This window comes from Xiphophorus maculatus, chromosome 7, assembly GCF_002775205.1.
Source record: "Xiphophorus maculatus strain JP 163 A chromosome 7, X_maculatus-5.0-male, whole genome shotgun sequence".
NCBI classification, from domain to species: Eukaryota; Metazoa; Chordata; class Actinopteri; order Cyprinodontiformes; family Poeciliidae; genus Xiphophorus; species Xiphophorus maculatus.
Genome location: NC_036449.1, coordinates 11604842 through 11627891, shown reverse-complemented (window position 1 = coordinate 11627891; position 23050 = coordinate 11604842). Strand labels below are relative to the sequence as shown.

General features: G+C 39.6%; 2 protein-coding genes across 3 annotated transcripts; one reads left to right on the top strand and one right to left on the bottom strand.

Annotated features, from left to right (window-relative positions):
* Positions 1-946: 946 nt before the first annotated feature.
* On the bottom strand, positions 947-10967 carry spryd7 (SPRY domain containing 7). Its single transcript, XM_023337200.1, has 5 exons — positions 10808-10967; positions 5985-6101; positions 5510-5676; positions 4159-4261; positions 947-2008 (listed from the first exon to the last, which is right to left on the bottom strand). Exons 1-5 carry the CDS (start codon positions 10911-10913, stop codon positions 1911-1913), a joined length of 591 nt encoding a protein of 196 aa, XP_023192968.1. The 5' UTR covers positions 10914-10967; the 3' UTR covers positions 947-1910.
* A 714-nt stretch (positions 10968-11681) lies between these two features.
* trim13 (tripartite motif containing 13) lies at positions 11682-14165 on the top strand. Of its 2 annotated transcripts, none has more exons than XM_023337199.1 (2): positions 11682-11782; positions 12459-14165. In XM_023337199.1, the coding sequence occupies exons 1-2, from the start codon at positions 11750-11752 to the stop codon at positions 13650-13652; spliced, it is 1227 nt and encodes a 408-aa protein (XP_023192967.1). In that variant the 5' UTR covers positions 11682-11749; the 3' UTR covers positions 13653-14165. The 2 variants fall into 2 exon arrangements, with proteins under 2 accessions (XP_023192967.1, XP_005816037.1); XM_005815980.3 differs by lacking the exon at positions 11682-11782 and adding an exon at positions 11791-12364.
* Positions 14166-23050: the final 8885 nt, after the last annotated feature.

Sequence of the window (23050 nt, the reverse complement as noted above, 5' to 3'; positions counted from 1 at the left end):
TTTGTACTAGATTTAAGTTTAATAGTCAAGCATCGTTGATTTTGACTTGGTGATAGTTGCCCTCTCTACCTTGCAAAAGCTGTCCTAATCCTTCAGATTGTGAAACGTTCTCTCGTCCCCAGCCCTCTATTCTCGTGACCCCAAATTTGTGAGCCATATTTAGTTTTGGGCTCTGGCTAGTTCAGCTCGAAACTTTTATTTCCCCCTCATCGCATCATTAATTTGTTGATTTGTATGCATGCTTGGTCTCAAAATGATGCTAATAAAATCAAAGCAATCTAAGATCTTCAGCATACATGAAGCTTCTGAGTCAAAACCAACCAGCATTTTATAACGGTTCATATTTTTAATTACCTTAATTTCTCAAATTCTTCATAAGATCCTCCAGGAATCTTTGTGACCTCTCTGGGGGAAAAAAATGGCTGCAGCAAAAATACGCATTTTAGTAAATGTGAAGAAAATCCTACAAATTTGGTTGTCCTGTTTCACAATCAGATTCACTAGATCTGATGTTGGTTAAAATTGAATGAAATAGTGCTCCAGGAAAGTTTCAATTGAAGGGTGCATAAACTTTTCTAATCAGGTAATTGCATACATATATATATATATATATTTCTTTTTTCAAATTAGTTTTCTAGTTGAATTTTACAGAATAAATGTTCCATTTAATTTATCATGACCTTATTTTACATGGCAAATGCCTGGTATTTCAACAGGCATGAATGCAATTGTCTGTAATGACAGACTTTTATTTTAACTATGCTAGCTTTAGATGTTTTCTGGCCATTTCAGCTCTTTTATTTTAGTTCATTTGCAGAAAGGAAATCATTTTTCTGTCTAAGAAAGTCTGTGTCATACAGAGATCAAATTATCAGCATAATGCCACTTAAAAATTCACCATGTATAAATTATACACCACCTTTCAATAAACACAGGACGCAAGATGTCGCCTCCAAAAACACAAGTTCAATGAATTAACAATATTTGGATTTGTACAGCGTCATTAGTGCAAAGACAAGCATTTGACATATTTTACTGTCACATCAGCAGCTGGTATGCTTTGCCAGCACAGAACTACTTGATATATTTGTAGATACATCTCTAATCGGAAACAACCAGCGCCACTCTCGTAATAATCTCTTTGAATAAACAGACTGAGAAAGAAAAGGATTATCAAGAACAGTGATTTGCAAAGTAATCCAACTATATACTTGTCTACGTAAATCAATTTCCAGCACCAACAAACAACCAAGCACTGGATGTCACCTGGAATGTGAACTGCTTTGCTAATGTCAGTCTTTTTAAAACGTTGCTCTCTCCACAAAAATTCAAACAATGTGGCACGAAGATGTCCCTACACTTAAAACAACCAAATCCTTCTTCTTTTGCAGCTAAAACTACATGTTTTGTGATACAGCAAAAAAAAAAAAAAAAGACATATCGCTTTGATATGAAAGTAAAATAAATATAAATAAATATGTGATGCATTTTGAGACGTCAGTAGATCCTTCGGAAGGTTAAAAACAGAAAAAGATAGGAATAAAGCAATTTAAAATATGGCTTCTGATCCTGAAACCGGGAACATCTCACTGTTACAACATTTGTTCGGTAACTACACATCGTGGAAGTAAGCAGCAAGTGAAAGTTGTTCTGTTTACATAGGTTGATTACCAGTGAAACAAGGCAATTATTTTTATTCCTGCCTGCACAGACCGCAGCAGCCCACAACAGCAGAGTAATATCAGACATCCCCACTTCTTTAATACACAAGAACAATCCGAAGCAGCAGAAAAAGACAAGGTAATCAACACAAACGACATGAGATGAAGTCAAGTTACACATCAAAATAATAGCCAAAGTCAAACTGTAGTGTCACAGATGGTGCTGTAGGATTTAGAGGAGGCGCTCATTTAGAAGATCTGTTGTTCAAAGAGGATCTTCTCAAATCCTTGCGGAGGAGTGTGATAGAAGTCGCTAAACTGGCAGTCTAAGATGGCGCTGTCGTCCACTGAAACCACACGAGGAAAACCAAGGGTTAGCTACTGGACACATTCACCTTTTGAGAGAAAATTCTCTGACATTTTTCTTGTTCCTTAAAAACTTGGAGTCATTACATTCAAACCAAAGAACACAAGACATTTTACAAATAAAAGGCTTGGAATCTTTGTATTCTAAACGTTCAATTGCTTTAATGACGACGGGGAGTATAGGATGATATGATCCTGAGAGCAGATCATAAAATTTTGTACTGTTTGAGAAGTTTTAATGCCCCAAACAGAAGACAAAATGGAGAATATGGCCCATAATTTAAACATCTTGTCACTTTAAAACCACAAAATTAAATCAATTTTACTGGGATTTTATGCATCAAATCAACATAACGTAGTGCATACTTGTAAGGTGGAAAGGAAAAGACGTGTGGCTTTCAAAGCTTTGAAAAACAAAATATGCAATATGTATTCATCCTCACCGAGAAAATACTTAGGAGAACCATTTTTCATTGTATTTACAGCTACAAGTCAATATAGGGTGTCTCTCTACTAGCTTTGCACATCCAGAGATTCAACTTTTTGACCACTCCTCTTTGCAATGTATCAAGCAGATTAGATGGAACAGAACTATGACAATTTGTTTTCAAGTTACACATTCTATTTGGTTTTAGGTCTGGACTTTGACTGGTCCATTTTATTAGAGGAATATGCTTTGATCTAAGCCTTTCCAATGCTTCTCTGGCTGTCTGTTGAGGGTTGTTCTGTTGGAAAGTGAACCTCTGCTTCAGTCTCCAGCAGGTTTTATCGTTCAAGGCTTGAGATATTGTATCCCTGTACGACTTAATCTCTCACCTGCCTAAAATACCAATAAAATAAGACAGCTTGAAGTCATAATGTGACACAATATAGAAAAGGGGTATACTTTTTTGTAAGGCATCATTTTATTTTTATGATGCAATCATGAAAAAAACAAAGGGGTGTCAGCTCTGTCTCAGTAGGTAGAGCTGTCGCCTTACAACCACAAAGTTGTGTTGGATTCTGGCTTCCTCTTCCTCCATATATCTGGGAGCACTTAACCCCAAGACCTGCATACTGGTGTATCAACTGGTGGAATGTGGCTCACATGGGAAGTGCTTTGGGTGGTCAATATGACTAGAAAAATACTTTAACATTTGATCCACTTACAATGCTTTATTACACTAAACTACTGTACATAACACATGTGATTATTGTAATTATTGTCCGCCATAAAATCTGTGCTTTTTCTTTCAATAACAACAAAAACATCTGCTGGATTAAACACTTTTCTACATTGCTCTGCAGCTTTGCAAATCTCTTGGCGTAGCGACTGACATTTTGTGCAAATAACCTTTCAGAGTGCTGAGGAGACGTCACGTTTTTCTCCAGCTCAAAATCATGCCAAAGTTTCGACAGAGAGATAATCAGTTATCAGTCTGAGCTGTGGGGGATGCAGGAGGGATGCACGAAGACAACAGTTGAACAAACTTCTCAAAAATCTATTTGTTTACTGTTTGAGAGCTACTGTGCCCGAAGCACAGCTTTACAAATAGGAAACTAAATACAGCGAGTCTTCTAATGGGTATTGGTTAAGATCACAAAAGCACCCAAAATACAGTAATGTGATTATGTGATGCAACTCAACCAAAGTATAAATGCTCTTAAACTATGTTTTAAAATATGGATTTAATGGATTCTCGATGAGATTTTGTCTTGGAGCACTATTCTCAGTTTTCACCATAAACTGCTTTGTTTATGGTGAAAACAAAGCAGTTAACCAAACTTCTTGTTACAGCTTCACAATCGCTTTCCCAAGAAACCATGATTTTGCTTAATGGTTAAATAAAAATAACTTTATTTAAACAGCGAGATTGAGTGAAGAATTTTTTTTAAAATGTGCATATACAGCCCTCTTGTGGAATTCAAGTGTAACTGCAATTTAAAGACGACATCATATTCACCGGGTTAGAACAAAAACAACGCAATTCAAAATCCTAAACTTCCTCCTTTTCAGTTGGGCCTAAATCTTCCATTTGTGCAAAAATATTCATAAACATATGTAGAAACCAAGTCACCTCCCTGGTAGAGGAACTTCATTGAAATACTTGTGTTGGTCTCCCTCAACAACAGACTCGGCACTTCAACTTACCATAAACAACTGGGTAGACGGTGCCACGGATCCCTGAGGCAGGACAATGCATGTTCTTTCCATTAAGATACAGGTTCATCTCCACGTGGTCGTACGTGATGCCCTGAGAAACAAAAATACATGTAAATTTATCTTCATTTATTAAAAGGACAGATGCAGGGATTTAAAATAATGCATTGCGAAATTATTCATATCCTTTGAATTTGTCCACATTTCATACTGCCGATATGACAGAGGGTTGCAAAGCAGCACATTTTTGTGAAGCAGACGGAAAAAGGGTTTTAAACAAAAATCTAAAAAGTGTGATGTGTATTTATATTCACTCCTTTCACTCTGATGCCTCTAAATAAAATAAAGTGCAACCAACTCCTTCTGATTTTTTTTTTTTATCTCTAAACATCAATTGAACTACCTATCGTCTTCCCTCCACTTCCTCATTATCCGCTAGTTAGTGTTGGTCCATTCCCTTTAATCCCAGTAAAATACCTTAAGTGCAACGTAACTAAATCTGAAAAGGTCCACTGGGTCTAAATACTTTCGGAATGCACTGTGCAATGTTTATAGCATTTACACATAAATGTATACACTGCTATGGGAAAATTTGTGATTCCTGACAAGAAGAATGTAACATTTGCAACCCATGTGCAAGATTCATCTGTGAATAGCGCCTCTTGATGCCTCCAAATCCTTGAGCGGATTTGCTTGACAATCCTCTTAAGGCTGCGGTTATCCCTGCCACTGTTGCAGCTTTTCCAACCACACTTTCTCCTTTCACTCAACTTTCTACGAATATGCTGAAACTTTTCTACAATATTCAAATCTTCTGATCAACTACATTTTTAAGGGTAATAACAGATAAGTCATAATATCAAAATTACAAGAAATAAAGGTTTGAAATATTTCACTATATGTGTAGTTAATCTATGTAACATATGAGTTTGAGTTGTATTTGTACAGTATGTACAGCATGTTAAAATACAGTCTTGATCCTGGACATTAGCTCTAATGCAGAGCTTAGTTCATATGAACATTTTCTCTCATCTTTTAAAGGCAGCAATAAAACAGGTTCACTTCAGCAAATTCAAATATCTTTGAAAAGTTTCTGTCAGGAACTCAGTTCAAAACATAAAGCCTAAATACTCTATAGATCTATTACACAGAGATATATTTCAGGTTATTTGTTTCTGTTAATTTTGATCATTAAGTAAATATCAAAGTATCCCTATCCTTCTATGCACAACTATGTTTAAGTATGTTTTTTGCATATTTCTTAACGCTACACTGGTTAATTCACAACCCAGAAATCTTCAAATGCAAGCACACACTAAAGGAAGTGTGTTGCTGCTCTTACCACGATGTCGCCCTCCTGAGGAAGGCTGTTTGCAGGCAAACGATTCTTCTCTTCGTCGTTGTGGTACACCGAGCCATCATGCCGCAGGACTAGGCTGTTTGTGTCTCTGCCCAAAGGCACTTGGTTAAGATTGACTTTCTGAGTGGCCACTCCAATTCCCCACACACCTAAAGAAAAACAAAAAACACAGAAAAATTAAATATTTCTAAATTTAGACTGATTTTTTTAAAACACAACTTCTGATACTTAATTTGCATTAATGGTAAAATGTACTTAAAATAATACGTAAACACAGAATACAGCTAAAACTGGGTACAATTTTAAGTCAATACAATGCTGCATTTAAAATATTATGAGATGAACACAAAGTTTTATACATCAACTACAAAAGGCCCCAAAAGATCAATTTAAATCAGGAAAAGAAGGTGGAAGAACAGGATAGGAACCCAGTAAAAACCTAAAATCCAGGACTTACCACTGGACTGGATCTTAAATTCAAAGTAGCTTTTGTTCTGATGCAGAGGAGCATTGGCAAGGCAGCCTCCAGTCCCGCATATTCTCCGGCCGCTCTTTACAATGACGACGTCTGTGCCTGCAATGCAAAAATATTAACAATAAATTGCAAGACAATGCACTGCTCTCCTATGCGTTGATATAGCAGGCACCAATGAATCCTCCAACTCTTCTCTGCTCTGGTGTCATCAACTCTGTAAACCTTGTCAGACTCAAGGGAGGAATTAATGGACATCCTCGTCCTCTCTGTAACCCCGTCACATAATTTCCATTTGCTTTATATTATACACAAGAGGCTCAAACACATCTCTTCATTAAGATACTTGAAAATAGAGGCTTTAAACCATCCCTGTTGAAGAATAAACTCCTGAAACATTAATATTTCTCCACTTACACACTGTATAATTTAGCCTCCAAGGGTTTAAATGAAGTATTTGATTCATGACCTTTTCTAAACATTGCAGCAGTCAGTTTTTTATAGTTCACATTTGTCCATAATAGATCTTTTCCTTCATAATATTCTCTTCTTCATACATATCCTGATGGTCAGAGATCTTGGCACCTCTTTGAATTAGTATTTGTGGCCGGCCTTGAGACCAGCCACGATTACTGAGTGTGAAACTAATAAACACATTAGCCTGTGCGTGACCTGCTGATTTTTTTTTTTTTTTAAAGTTTGCTTAATTACAAAGAGATGATCAGCCCCAATAGCACATTATGTTTCACTGAAATTAAATCTTGCGGGTTCCTGCAACAGTAAGTCATTATGCAGCAACTGTTTTCAGTTTGCCAATTTGAAAACCTGACAGAGACATGCTAAGCATGCCATAAATAACATGATCCTGACAGCCAAGCACAGAGGTGGAACCATTATGCTTAGGGACGGTTTCCCTGCTAAAGGAACTTCCATACTGAGTTTTACTTGGGTGTTTGCATCGAACAAATGAGGAGATAAACTGAAAACAACATTGATGACTCTGTTCAAGACTACAAACCAAAAGAGGCAAAGTTTTTTTTAATTTAACTGGTAAATAATTAGCTACCTAGAGAAAATGATGAGTACCTATGATTCAAAAGGCACTGTAGGGCTGTGAAGGATCCCTGATTTAACAATGACTGGTTGTCATTTTGTTTGAACTGGAACAGCTTAGTAGACATCCTTTATCTATTGACTGCACAAGTATCAGTCACCGTGCAAAGTTCAACAAATGTCAACTTTGACCTGGGCACAGCAATCTCCAAGGAGATGGACGCCGAAAAAGAAGCTGCGCTCCACATGAGCTGTTTGGTTGTTCGGTCCATGTGTGATCTGTGTAGCCAAAGAAGACCAACACCAATGTCCCTTGAGGCCTTTTGTGTGTGTAAGGTAGGATTCGCCAGTCCTCCATTCGGAAGAAGTCTGATCAGCTGGCCTGGGCATCTGATCTTGGTGCCTCCTTGGTACATTTCCTACTAGGAAACAAATTGTGTGGAGTGTCTGGATTGCTTAAAATGAGCCGGAGATTACCACAGGGCACAGGGAAGTCCGGGTATCCATTCTGGACCTCCTCTTACTTCTGTTACTTGAAGTCCGATAAATTGAGATTTTTCCAATACTTTTTGTTCACATCTTTTCTGGTGCTTTCTGTCGTCAAAAGCAACAAAAATACTAAAAATGATAGACTATATTACTTTGTAGTTTTTCAAAATTACAAAATCATCAGGGAATTTTGCATCCCTCCACTTAATTCCGTTTTTAATAGGCATGGGTTTTTTTTGTAAATCGTATATTTAAAATAAATATGCCATTTATATTAAATGTTATATTAATTGTAGAAGAATATATTTTTAAACAGTATTCTTGCATGTATATTCAAGTCAGTTACTTTTTCTTAATTGTTAAGGGAAAATGGCCAGCAATCAGCCTCAAACAAAGAATTGCCTTTTATTAATAATTAACATACACTACTCAGTTCAGACAATTAAAAGCACGTAATTCAAGTTATAAAACAAATATTAAAGCTGCAAGCAGCCTCGGGCGGCCCTCGCAGCAAGCGCCGCTCCGGCCTATTGGCCACCGCGGGGGTTCCGGCCACCGCAGAAGCTCTCGCGCGCTTTCCAGAGCCGCAGCCTGCTCCCCACCGCGGAAGCTCTGCCGCAGATTCCAGCATCGCCGCCCGCCAGCCGCCGCAGAAGCTGTCGCGCATTTTCCCCGCCCGTCCACCGGGCGACAGGCGTGAATGCGTTCAGCGGCGCTCCCCGACGACTGTCAAAAAATCTGGTGCAGATCGGTTGATGCGTCGAGGAGATACGGCCGATGTATCAACTTAGGGGGCGCAGTGGAGTCAAATTACATCTCAAACCCGTCGGGCTCTTTAGAGGTGAACAAAGGTCATACATGTCCAGTTTGGCGCCAATCGGATGATCCATGTGTGAATTAGAACCAAACGTATGTATATGGCGAGGGACTGATATTCGCCATTTGGCCACGCCCACACGGTTCAGCCAGCTGCGAGCATTGACAGAGTTTATCATCCAAATCATCTTGATTAGGTCAAGAGAGCCATAAACAGAGCTTTCCAAGGAAAAAAACGGCACTTCCGGTTCCGAGGGGGCGGGGCTTAGATGACGTCATAATGTGATGACGTAGGATTGACGGGCAAGCCTCCAGGATCACTCAGGCCAAGTTTGATGCAGCTCGGTCAAAATATGTGGAAGGTAGAGGCAAACGTATACGAACGGCGTTGCCGCCATTGAAAACTGTTGGCACTTTAAAGCAAGCGAGACCAACTTCCTATCTGTCATCCAACACAGAATCACCTTGATTAGGTCAAGAGAGCCATAGATGAAAGTTTCCAAGGAAAAAAATAGCACTTCCTGTTCTGAGGGGGCGGGGCTTAGATGACGTCATAATCTGATGACATAGAATTTTCAGGTATCACACCAGCATCACTCAAGCCAAGTTTGGTGCAGCTCGGTCGAAACATGTGGAATCTAGAAGCAAACGTATGGCATCGGCGTTACAGGTCACTTCGCCACGCCGCCACACCCAGCTGCTTCATCGCAGCCGGTCAGGGCTTGGATCCACAACACACCAACATGTCTTCTGTCTCTGGACACAGTTTCATGTTGATTAGGTCAAAGGGCTAAGATAGCGACCGTTCACAGTAAAACATGACACTTCCTGTTCTCAGGGGGCGTGGCCTAAGTGATGTCATCATTTCACCACAGGGTATTTTAGGACACCCGATGACGGCCAATCACTGAACGTTTGGTGTCTCTGTGAGTTTCTGTGCAGGATATATAAGAGTTTGGTGTTTCATGGCGAGTAGGTGAACTTTGACCCCTGGTAACCCCCCTTCAGCAAGCTCATACAGTCACCAATTTGATAACTTTAAATCAAACATGCCTTATGATCAGACTGACCGAGTTTGAAGCCGATCAATCGAAATCCCTAGGAGGAGTTCGATCAAATACGAAGGCTGTAAACGTCAAACTCGAGGTCCAAAATGGACCTTCAATAGAAAATGGCCGACTTCCTGTTGGGTTTCGACCATGGCTCTAATAGACTTTTTTGTACGTCCTGACAAGATACACATATGTACCAAGTTTCGTAATTCTAGGTTAAAGCATGGCTTGGGGCTGTTCATTTAAAATACTCTAGGGGGCGCTATAGATAAATTAGGCCACGCCCACCAAATTTTGTTATGAATTCCTGTCGGTGGGTGGATAAGGATCCATCCTAGTGAGTTTGGAGCAGCTGGGCCCGAAATTGTGGAATTCAGAGCCAAACGTATGGCAACAGCGTTACAGGTCACTTCGCCACGCCGCCACGCCCACCTGCTATGTCAAAGCCGGTCGGGGTTGGAATGCTCAACACACCAACATGTCTTCTGTCTCTGGACACAGTTTCATGTTGATGAGGTCAAAGGGCTAAGATAGCGACCGTTCACAGTAAAACATGACACTTCCTGTTCTCAGGGGGCGTGGCCTAAGTGATGTCATCATTTCACCACAGGGTATTTTAGGACACCCGATGACGATCAATCAGTGAAAGTTTGGTCCCTCTATGTGTTTTTATATAGGAAATATAAGAGTTTCGTGTTTCATGGCGAGTAGGTGAACTTTGACCCCTGCTAACCCCCCTTCAGCATGCTCCAAAACTCACCAATTTGATAACTTTAAATCAAACATGCCTTATGATCAGACTGACCGAGTTTGAAGTCGATCAATCGAAATCCCTAGGAGGAGTTCGATCAAATACGAAGGCTGTAAACGTCAAACTCGAGGTAAAAAATGGACGTTCAATACAAAATGGCCGACTTTCTGTGATAGTTGGCTTATAACATTCAATGTAAGTTCTGAGTCTTTTGGTGAGCTCTACAAGTGTACCAAATTTCATGTCTCTACGATGAAGTACGTTCATACCATTGTGTCAACAGAAAATTGCTAGTTGCCGCCGTTCAGCAATTTTTTTTGCGATTTTTGCGACAACCTTAAAATTCAAAATTTTTAAATTTTCTAGTCGCGACCGCCAAGTTTGGTGAGTTTTTGAATATGATAAAGCCCCCAAAAAGGCTCCTCTTTAGGGGGGCAGAATCGTAATAATAATAAGAAACAGTACAGATACAATAGGCCTTCGCAGCGCTTTGCTGCTCGGGCCTAACAAGTAGCAAAACACAAGGAAACAAAAGTCTGCAATTGTTCAAGAAGCTAAAAGCTAACTAGCTTCAATTGTATATATTTTTTTCCCAGTAGATGATTGGTGTAAACATGGTTAACAGTTTTTCATATAAACCTACTCACCCATGTGATGAGTGTCTAACTGAACAGTGGGCATCTCCTTGAGGGGTATGTGCCCCGAGCCGCCCTCTCCGCAGCAGCCGAAACAACACGTAAACATAGCGGCCATTCTTTCCTCCCGATCCTAACCAAACATCCGGAAAAGAGAGGCTGTCAAACCAAAGAGCGCTTGCTGCGTCAGAAAATGAAAAGTGCTGCCCCCTGCACGCACCAGTGACACCTAGCGGCAGAGGGGCAGAGCTACAACAGAGGCTGCTCCCTGTACTGTATCCAATCACAGCGGCAAAGACAGGCAGTTGCTCCTGATGGCATGGAAACAAGGGAAGAAAATCAAGGTCAACATTGCTCCACGTGACTCAGTAACTATTGGGTATCGATGTTACATAACCCCGAATAAACAGAAAGTGGATTAGAGTTTAATGTAAGCGTTCAATCGGTAATATGGGGGTTTATCGGAGCAGAGCATGGACCCAGGTCTGATTTGGACTGCTGCTGAAACAGTCTGGATGCGCTGAGAGTAGCACAACTCTGGGTCAGCCAATATGCAGCTACAGCTACACTTTTACACTGCCAAACGTTAACAGCGGCCTGAATCAACTCGTGCCAACACGAACTACTAAATTAGTTCGGAGTTAAAGATGCTAAAAACCTACTTGTAACGCTGTAATGTTTTGCATAGCAACAGCCCCTCCCCCAACCAACGGCTTGGGGGTCGTCTGCCAATTACTCCGCAGCGACAAAACCGTGCACTCATAAATTAAATCCCAGTCGAAGCCATAAAATAATCCAAAATACATTCAGATTACACATGTTCTCAATTCGGCACAAAATCGGATTTATGTGTGCACAAATGAGGATGAATCGTCCGATTATATGTTTCTGCTTGGCGCCGAAGCGGTTAACTCCATACCCGGAAAGGGCGAAGTCTGCACAGCAACAAGCGCCATGATTGCGTTGCAACGAGCGCCTCAGCAGCTGGTGAGTGATTCTTTTGGTCCAGTAGTTGCATGTTACTATGCGCTTGCAAAAATCTGTCACAGCCCTCCTTTCGGTGCCTTGCCAACAGCAGCGAGCAGAGCGCGCAGCCCCACTTCTGTCGATAATCTGTCGCATTGGATTGGTGAGGGGAATCGCTGTGATTTAGAGCGCAGCTGTCAGCTAACCGCGGTCCCGCTGACAAGGAATGCAAGACAAGCGAAGAATAGTTTGTTGCTGGAGTTAATATCCAAGTTATTTTGGGGGATTTTGGGGGTTATTTTGACCAGTCTGTGGGCTGGTTTTGCCGGAAAAAAAGCCTCAGGATGTGGCGCAGCCTTAGATGCGCAAGCGGAGCTCCAGTGACAGATATTTTTACGCGGGCACACCGATCCAAGACGGTTTCACTTTCAAGACGGGAATGCATCAGAAACAGCTGGAACGTGACTTGACCCAAGCAAAAAAAAAAAAAAAAAAAAAAAAATCTGTATCCTTTTGGGACCGTATCCTCGTTTGTAGTTCGTTTTTTGTTGTTGTTGTTTTGTTTGTTTTTTTTTTATGTAACGGCATCCCCTCTGAGTGTGGGTGCGTATTGTGATAAGTCTGTATTATTGAGTGATTTTATTGGTTTCCCCCTGCATGTGTGTGTTTTGACGCCTGGGTGATGATGTGTTCGCAGGGCACGATGGAGCAGCTGGAAGAGGAGCTTACGTGCCCAGTCTGCTGCGGTCTCTTCGAGGACCCGCGGGTGCTGCTGTGCTCGCACAGCTTTTGCAAGAAGTGCTTGGAGGGGCTGCTGGAGGGCAACCGGGGTCCGGCTTTCAGGACGCCTTTGAAATGCCCCACGTGCCGCAAAGAGACCCCCCATAACGGCGCGAGCAGCCTGCAGGTCAACTACTCTTTGCGCGGCATCGTCGACAAGTTCAGCAAAATTAAAGTGATGCCTAAAATGTCCGCTTGCAAGCAACACTGCGGGCAGCCGCTCAACATATTCTGCGCCACCGACCTGAGGCTCATTTGCGGAATCTGCGCGACGACCGACGAGCACAGAGGCCACGGCTTCAGCTCCCTGGAGGAGGCGTACGAGCGAGAGAAGGGGGCGTTCGGAGACCTGCTCCAGGAGGCGGAGAGCTGGCAGAGCGCGGACACCCTGTCCTGCCTGGAGACGCTGCAAGCCAGCAAGAAAAAGGCGTTCCAGTCGGTGGGCAGGGACGCGGAGAAGGTGGCCGACTACTTCGACAAGCTCATCGGATCCCTCGAGTGCAAAAAGAGCGAGATCCTCTCCGACTTCGAGACGCTAAAGCTGGTGGTGATGCAGGCGTACGACCCGGAGATCTCCAAGCTGAGCGCCGCGCTGGAGGAGCAGAGTCGCGCGCTCGGCCTGGCGGAGTCCGTCAGAGGCGTCTCCGACCCGCTGTGCTTCCTGCAGAACATGCAGGAGTTCCGTGAGAAGATCAAGGTCCTGAAGGAGACCGCCCTGCCCTCTCGGAAAGACATGGACGTGGGGCCCCTTGTGCGTAATTTCGATGTGAAAAAGTGGGATTCCCTCCGGCTCCGAGAAATAGACAAGATCTCAGTCCCGCACGAGAGTGGCGCCTACCAAACAGGTGGCTCTCGGATGTCGTGGTCCAAATGGATCGTTTTGTCCCTGGCCTTCCTGTCAACACTACCCATCATTTTCCTGTCCCCGCCGTACACTGCAATCGATGTGACCTCAAGAATCCCAGCGCTGATCACTGAAAGTGTCCCTTCCGCTACTCTGTACCTGCAGGAAATCAGTGACATGTGCGCAGGTCTGATCGAAGCAGGTCAGGAACATATGATGAGGTTCATTTCAGATCTGTCCACTACTTTCACTCACTACTTATCCTAATTCGTGCTGAAGAGAAGCGAATGAATGGAAACACCTATACTTGTTTACATTATGTTATTATTTTTTATTTTTTAACCTTTGGTCCTTTATCAAACAATCCTCTTCTAAATCCTCAGAGGTTGCAGTCTAAACCTAATCATGTTTTTCTTTTATTATTATTTAATTTTGTACACTAACGATTTTTTTTTTTTTTAAACTTGATTTTTGGTAAATAAATTTGGAGAATCCCTGTTATGGTTGTTTTCCTTCAGAGCGACAGGGTGAGATCAGGCTGCCGCTGTAATGACGGGAGAAACTCCGCGCACCGCAGTGATGCTGCAACCTCTTCAAGGTTACAAACGTTACGTAACAAGGGCCCGTGTGAAATATTCAGCGGGCTGCAGAGGAAGGTACGAAGACACCGCTCGGTCATGTTTTCAGTGAAACAGAAAAATTGCTCAACGTGTAGCAGCAGTCAGATGCTCAACCTCAGCACTTAATAAATGCTGATCCGCCACTTTAAAAAAAAAAAAAGATCAGATCTGAGCTTCTGCGGCTCTTTCGTTTCACGGCTGGCAGTGCGAAATCCAGAAGGTGCGCCCTAAAATAAATGGCGCAGAGCATAATTTACTCCGTAAAAATCAGATTTTTTTTTTTTTCTTTTTTTATGCCTGCAGTGACAGCGCAAGAAAAAATCTTCACCTTTCGGATTGGAGATCGTTTCCCCACCAGCAGTGTTTATTGAAAAGCGGCCAGATCACACAATTAAGGCGGGAATTATTAGAATCACTTACATTTATTTATTTTTACTCTGGTACATGCGGGGATCCCTTGTGGAGTGTGTGTGTGTGTGTGGGGGGGGAGACAGACCATGTAGTGAAGCAGTGATGTCAGCAAAGACATTAATTCAGCATATACGTCACCCAGGTCTGTACATAAGCCCATAATATATATAGCTTACTGTTGCCAGGCAAATATAGGATGAGGCATTAATATTTTAAATCCCATGCCACCTTTTTATATAATTCATGTTTTTTTTCTATATAAAGACTAAAAGGTGAAGCTATAGTCATGGCATAACAAAACGCCAAAGCGCAAAGTCCTCCAGTTAATAAATATGCGCATATAGAAGTTAGGAATAAGCCTCTTTCACAGTTATGAGACCTGAGTGCCAAGGTCTGTTTTAAAAAAAAAAAAAAAAAAAAAAAAAAAAAAATATATATATATATATATATATATATATTGTCAGGATGAATCGTGCACTTCTTTGCGTGCAGATTACATACCAAAAAAGTAAAAAAAAAAAAAAAGAAGAAAAAAAAGCCTTTTGTTTTTTCTTGCGCGAACGCAAAGGGGGATTGTATTGAAGGGAAACATGTTATTTTAATCGCACTAAAGGATATTTTAAAAGGTTTCACAAACTATGAAAACACGCAAATTTTAATAATAAAAATCAGCGTAAAGGAAAATTGCTACGTTACAGCTCTCAAATTAAGAATTTGTATATTTTTATGTGGACAGATTTAATTTTGTCACGTTATAATGATCAGTCGGTATTTAAGAGTGTCTGGGGAAATTTAAAGGGAGCTAAAATACAGGCAATTCACTTCAACGTAAAACATTAAAATATGTAAGCCATATTTTCTGCAGGGTGACTTCAAGGTGAAACGGGCTTTTTACATAAAACCGCAAATATTGCTGCATTAAAATGAATCTCGGATTTTTTTTTAAAGTAACATTTACTTAAATGATTATGAAGTTTAATAGGCTATTCTTTTATTTTTAATACAAAAAAAATAAATAAATATGAAGAGGCCCGAAAAGGCCGGAGTGAATATAAACGCTATAAGGCGGACAAAATATTGGCCCCGCACGAAAACCCTGTTTGTTAATGAAAATGTAATGATTTAATAAACGAGCAGAAAAAGGTCACTTTTTAATTTAGATTTCACAGAGAAGTTTAATATTTGTGAAGCAGGTGTTAGACTAGCTTTGAATATCTTCCATTTCATATTAGTGTATATATTTTAGGAAAAAAAAGAAACGGGAAACGGAAGTTATTTTCACAACCCACAAGGCAAAAAAAAAAAAAAAAAAGTATTGGTGAATCAAATTTGAGACTATCGCCAGTAATATTCTGAGCGCATAGCAAATACTTGAAACGCTTTCGCGTCCAACTGCGCTTGAAATGGAGTCTGGTAGCGGGGCAGAGGGGAATGACCAGTTACGAAACCGCAGGACTTCACGTAACCGCAGACATTAGGGGATTTACAGCGGCTACAAATACTTAAAAGTGCAAGATCATTTAAAAATACAGAAGAGTGACGATAAAAAAATCATGTTCTTATTCTTGAAAATTAGGAACGAAAACCCTGACGAATTAAATCAGATACTTCTAATGTTTGCATAAACTGATCTGACGACCATCTGAGCAGCGCGGCAGAGGCCGTGCAGGCCCCGGTGAGCGCTTCTGCTTAGCGGCTGTAATTCTGGGACAACTGTGGAAAAATATTAAGAGTCAGCACTTGTAACGTGTTTAGTGTTACTTTGACAAACAGAAAAAAGGTTAACATACAATTAAAGCATGTCGTTATTAGGGAAATAAATAAATAAGAAAAACACAAACGAGATCAGTTAATGTTTTTATTTCTCAAAAATATTCACATATAACAACATATACCTAAAATCTTCAAACAAAATAGTTCATTGAAAAAAAAACAAACAAAAAAAAATTCAATTCAATGTAATGAAACCCATCATCACCTACAGAGGGTCTGAGAGCATTCAGAGTGTGTGAGTGGTCAGCTTTGCTTCAGCAGCACGATCAATACTGGAGACTTCAGCTAGTCTTAACTCCAATATTTACGTGCTGCTACAGTAAGGCGACCAGCGAGTCAGAATGATAAATACCCTGGAACCGTTTCGTCACTGTCATTAGCAACACAATTATCTAGATAACATGAGCTCAGGCAGCCAGTGGTCATCAAAGACATCTGGAGGGGCTTAAAGCTGATCGCTTGCATGTTGTGTTATTCAGGCTTTATTGCGGCAGCACGGTATGGCCTGCATCTCAGAGTAACCCACAAACCATTCTGTGCTGCTACAGCATCACCAGAAACATCTGCTCCTCCTCTTCTGCACTCTGCACTTGCCTTGTTCAAATCTGCATGATGGATTCATCCAAGTAAGAGGGCGGAGATGATCAGCATCCACGTCTTCCGTCTCCATCTGAAACAGAGAAAAGGACAATTCAGGCTGTGACTTCTGCAAAAGAAATGTTTTCTACTCGGAAAAAAAAAAACTTTCACATGTCAGAGACTGGCTGCAGCAGTTTGGGCACAACGAGACCACTTTGATGTCGGATGACAAAGTTCTTGGCTCGGCGTCTCTGAGCTGCTGGATGAGGACGAGGTCCAGCCTCTCCACAGAACGGCACTGTTCGGTCTTTCTAAATTCAAAAACTATTTCTCCACGCACGTTGCTTAATGCACGAAGGCGTCGTCATGTTGAAATGCTGAGAGAAGGGGGCCTGTCCTAGACTGTTGCCACAGCACTGGAAGTAATGTTGACAAAGATCAGCTTTATGCCATGTAGTATGAGGATTCCCAAAACGCTTGGAGACGTTTCCACTGGCCACATGGTGCAACAGGGGCGTTTTATATTGTGAGGTCAAATATTTAAGTAAATTGAGTGGTTTAATTAGAGATGTACCGATCACAGTTTTCCTGACCAATGCCGATTTCCGATCTGTCATTCTGATTAATAGAACATTGCAATGTAACATGCAGAGGAAAACATGTATTGCAGGTTCTTTGATAGAGGTAGTAGTTTTGAACTAACAGGAAAATTTATTTACTTATAACAGGCAAAAAAAAAAAAAAAAAAAAGAGTAAAAACAGAAAAAAAGAAACAATCGTGCTAACTGACATGCAATTTTACATAATTTGTTCAAAAAGGAGCAGGTAGAAGATAATTAAGGAATTACATGTTCTCCGTTTCATCACAAATTTCTTTTAGTGTGTTTAAAGATTGGAAATGCTGAGTTTGTAGTTTTGATGCTTTAATAAATAGAAAGAGTTATATCAACGGAAAATAGGCCCCGTTCTAATCTCTTGGGATTATTGATTGGTGCACCTCTAGATTAAAATTTTATATATTTTGTTTTAAAACACAGAAGCAAAACTGCCCTGTGAAACCCAGGGAGCGACAAAAAAAGCTGAACATAATCAGTTACTAATCTTACAAACAGGAGAGACACGCTGCTTTGTGTCAAGTTGACTGCATTAACTATTCCAAACGCAGCAGCAAATTTATTTCCAAACTCTAAAAAAGCACCATAAGCAAAATAATCACAAGAGACTTGTAAGATATGTGTGGTGTGTATTCAGTTTGATAGTAACTTCCCTGTATCATGACTTACACGGAGAGTAATAACTAAAAGAAACACTAATACTTAACTCTTATGAGAAGGGTGAAGGTTGTATTTCTATATTTTATAAAAAAATAAAATGAGTAACCATGGGAGAAGGTGAGATACACAGATTTGTTGTTGTGTTTGAATAAATAACCCTAACCGGGATGAAATTAACTGCTCAAAAACTAACCAGCAACCAAAGAAAAACACATAATTTCTATATTCAAAGAAAGAAAGAACTATGTACTGTACAGACCAAAAGTTTGGACACACCTTTTAATTCAATGAGTTTTCTTTATTTTCATGACTATTGACGTTGTAGATTCACACTGAAGGCATCAAAACTATGAATAACACCTGTGGAAATATGCACTAAACAAAAAAGTGTAAAACAACTGAAAATACCCCTTATATTCTAGTTTCTTCAAAGTAGCAACCTTTTGCTGTGATTACTGCTTTGCACACACTCTGCATTTTCTTGATGAGCTTCAAGAGGTCGTCACCTGAAATGGTTTTCACTTCATAGGTGTTGCCCTGTCAGGTTAATAAGTGGGATTTCTTGCCTTATAAAAAGTCATGAAAATAAAGAAAACCCATTGAATTAGAAAGGTGTGTCCAAACTTTTGGTCTGTACTATATATATATATATATATATATATATATATATATATATATATATATATATGTATATATATATATAAAGAAAACGCTTGTCAAACCTTCTGGAGAATTATGATATTCAAATTAGCAATTATAATCTATGTGAAGCTTAAAGTTATTAGATCTTGATAAAAGTCCCAGTGGAGTTGGGATGTGGTGTTGCCACTAGAGGTCTCAATGGACCTGTGATTATAACTTTACTCTGAAATGGACTCAGTAGCCAGAATCTAATAAGATCACATTCAACTTCTCTTTATAATGTCGCAGGGAACTAATGCAGGTCAGTCTGTCAGCACAAACTCCACAGCATATTAGATGGTGGATTAATTGGAGTAAAGCTAATATAAAAGCTGTTGAGAACTCAGGTGTAGCTTTTATTTACCACTTATGCTGTCTGATAAACAAAGGTTCTAAAATAAATGTTATTGTGTAAAGAGAGAACACATTCTGTTATGAAAACTAGACTTTTATATGGTGCTTGTTCCTGATACTAAAATACAAAGAGGCTACATGCATAATTTAATTCACAAGTCAACACAGGATAGCTATTAATAGCTTAATGTGGACTTAATATTTGGTGGTAAAGAAGAGAAAAACAGGAAATCGTACGTGAACTTCTGACATGAAAGCGAAATTTGAAAATGCTTCGACTAATGTCGTCACCTTATTGTCAGAAGTTAACAAATAGGCTATATTAATAATTTTTAGATTAATAACACTTTAATAAGAGTATTCATAAAACTCGCATGAAAAGTGTGTGTTAAGCTTCTTTTGCATGACTAACTTTAGTCATAGTTAAAAGATATGGGACTTGTGACTCTTCCTACCTTTAGGCATAAATGCTTTCTCAAACAATGACACGCATCAGAAATTTATTAGGTGACAGAATGTCAGACCAGACTGGTTCAGCAGCTGTATTAACACCCTGGCACTACAGACAGTAGCACAGTGTGTGGAAGACACTTAGGGCCAATGAGTTCAGCATGTTACCCCCCCCCCAGGGGTTTTAATGTGGATACCTAAAGCAGAACATCTAAAACAAAATTTTAGCCACTCACTGGCAAAACGCAGTAAAACATAATTTAAAAACAAAATCTCTCACTACCTGAAAGACAATCTTTTGAAAACCAAGTTTAAAGGCAGCAAAAAGTGGTATTTGTGAATCTTGAATATGTACAAAGTAAAGAAGAAAAAAAAGATTTAGAGATTATATCATAAGTACGCTGATAAGCATTATGGTACTATCCTAAAAGAGTAGAAAACTTAAGCTTTTGACTTTTGGCAGAGTGTAGATCCATTAAAATGTTACATCCAGGAATTAGAATTTTTTTTTTTATATGAATGGGACATACGGTGTAGTTCAAAGCTCAAAACAACTACACCTCCTCTCAAAACATGCAATGTCTGCCAAGTCAAACAATATCAGATTCCAAAATTAAAAAAAATTAAAACAAGGTATAACCTTGAAACTGCAGAAAACACACTAGGGAGAAAATGCCTTCCCTTAAAAGAACGCATTTTAAGTGGATAATAAGTTATCCACTTATTATTAAGTGGATATTATTAAGTGAATAAGGGAGAAAATGCGTTCCCTTAAAAGAACGCATTTTAAGTGGATAATAAGTTATCCACTTGTTATTAAAATATTTCCAGGAAAAAAATTAAATAAAAAATGTAGAAGTTGTTTTAAGATATTCTGCATCACCAGCCTGCACAGATGTAGATAGATTAGTACCAGGATAAAAGACACCACATCCCCTGTCAAAAAGCACATCGACAGTTAAGTCACAGTAGAAAGAAATATTTAAATACAAGCATCTGTAACACTGTCTGGATAAAATATGTGCGTCAAAGCCCAATTGATGCAAGATTCATTTACTGTGCTTGGGGGTGGGGAAAAAAATCTAAGCAATTCCTTTTAAAAATAGAAGAAAAAAAAAATCTCCTTGATCATGTGAATTTCGGTGTTTTCTTTTTCTAGACTAATATTTACATAAAATATATATTTTATATGTTACAAAGCTGCATGTGGAAAAAGTGTCTCTGTGTGTGTGTAACAGTAAAAAGGAAAGGTGCATGCTTGTAAATTTTAAACTGAAGTTCCAGCAACAAACGCTTCACCTTGCTCATCAGGCACAAATCAGGTAAGTCAACACATTTCCTTAGATACTAGTAATTACTTTACAAGTCTGGTTGTAAACTCTTCTCATCAATGACTAACCCTGCCCTTTTCTTCTTCCTCTTTCTCATTTAAGGAAGCATGCTCGGACAAGTCACCTTCAATGCTCAGCCTTTTTAACCCATTCCTGACACTTGCTCCCTGCACAATGACCTCAAAGAGTCACCTGACCCTGAGGCTGAAAGGTCAAGTATAACCTCCTCCACCCTGCTGGGTTCAGGGACATTGACATGACAACCCATCAGCACCCCGGATCAAGTATCTGGCCTGGCCTCTTCTGGCCAGTGGTACAGACCTGCATGAGCACAGACTAAGAAATGGCATCATGTGGGAAAATACTCCTCATCTATCCGCATAAAAAGATAAATGTTTGGGGGGAAAAAAATCTGATTGATAAATACACCGACTTATCTATTTTTTTTTTTACTCTTGTATTACATCTTGGGGGGGAAAAAAAACAGGTACTTTCAAAAGAAGGAAAGAAAAAAAAAAAGAGGGAGGCAGATTAACACCAGCTGTTTCCTCAGCTGAATTAACACTTTACAAGTTTGGGCAACAATTAAAAAAAAAAAAAGCTACAGAGGCAGGGAACTTTGTTCTGCTTCATGCAGAAATCTTAATCCCAGATAAGGCAGTAACTTTTGCACACCCAGTGGAGCACTAAAAGCAGAGGCTTGGTAGGTGAGGGCCACATGGACTAATTTTTATCGTGGGACAATAGCAGAGGGTTCTTCCTCTTTAGGTACACACTAACCTATCCATGTACTGTTAAAGTGCAACTCTGATAGCTGACTCTCTAAATTTGTTAAGAAGTGTAGATTCATAAAGACAAACCTGAACGCAAAGCTAAAATAAATTTTAAAAAATATCCTTACTGTCTCACTTGTAGTGTCACTATTTATTTGACTGCAACTGTCCGCTTGATTTGCTAACAAAATTATGTCCTACATTATTTACAGAACATCTCTGTTAAGGTTTACCACTTAAGTGTAACTAAATATTTTTAGCAGATCCAGTGTAAATCAGGGCTGCAAATGTAAAGCTTCCCCAAGGACTCACAACACTGTTTCCTCTAAATACATCAGTTCGCCCACGATGAGTCAGGTGAAATATTTAATCCAAACTCAACAAGTGCACCTATTCCCACAATGTAAGGACCAACTTTGCAGGGGCTCAGTCCTCAGCAAATACATTTAGATTTCATTTGAATCATCCGAGGGCTCCGCTCACTCTTTACATAAAACAAAGGAGCAAAAACAGACAACACACCTCACAATAATTGAAATTCATATGTATGACCAGGGAACTCAGTTTAAACTTAAGTCATCAAAAAAGTACCTAGAAGAAATAATAATAATAAAAAAAACTAAAAAATAGAGAAACTGTCCTGTCGTCCTTTTTTTCTGCTATCCTTGTAAAGCACTGCATGCAAAAGAACAGCAATGTTTAAACTGAGTATGCTGCATTTGCAGACTCCCATGTGCAAGTGGGGCAAAAGAGGAAGCAAACCAAAAGTGTGAGAGCAGGCTCACACGCCTATTCACTTGTGGAGCAATTACTGAAACACGACCTAAACTGTTATTTAAAAAAAAAATAAATAAAAATACACGTATATTTAGATGCCACAAACTGGAGTGATTCAAAGTGTAAGAAAGTATTTCCCCTCCCACTTGTGCTTCATCATCTTTTATGCTAAAAGAATGAAACCTTGCAGTGACATTCAATTTGTTGACCGTTGTATATTATTTACAAAGGTAAAAAGAAAATTATGTGGTGGTATAATTATAAGTTGTGTGATTACAAAAATTCCTAGCAGCTCCATACTTGGCCCAGCAACACGTCTAGCTCTGTGCTGACAAATACACATCAGCAGATCAACATCAAATACAACAGTGACGACAGAAGTACATGTAACACAGAACTTAGTGGAAAAAATTTACTATAAACATTCTTATGAGATTATATTTATTTATACATCCACATATATATAAAGTGACATGATGTGTATCAATAGTGGGAAGCAAAACAACCCCCCACTTAATTAATTAAAAAGATGAACACGTGCATTCTTAATTATTTAAAGGTTAAAAGAAAAATTGCACTGATTTGCAATTTTTAAATTACAAATATAGAGTCCAAAACTAAAAGTCACCGAAACACCATGCG

Bases quoted from the DNA above. Each gene is read 5' to 3' on its own strand.
- spryd7 (XM_023337200.1), bottom strand. From the start codon at position 10,913: ATGGCCGCTATGTTTACGTGTTGTTTCGGCTGCTGCGGAGAGGGCGGC. The intron at 6,102-10,807 runs GTGAGTAGGTTT...TTTGCATTGCAG, and splicing joins GTTAGACACTCATCACATGG to GCACAGACGTCGTCATTGTA. The intron at 2,009-4,158 runs GTAAGTTGAAGT...GTGTGGTTTCAG, and splicing joins CGTCTACCCAGTTGTTTATG to TGGACGACAGCGCCATCTTA.
- trim13 (XM_023337199.1), top strand. From the start codon at position 11,750: ATGATTGCGTTGCAACGAGCGCCTCAGCAGCTG. The intron at 11,783-12,458 runs GTGAGTGATTCT...ATGTGTTCGCAG, and splicing joins AACGAGCGCCTCAGCAGCTG to GGCACGATGGAGCAGCTGGA.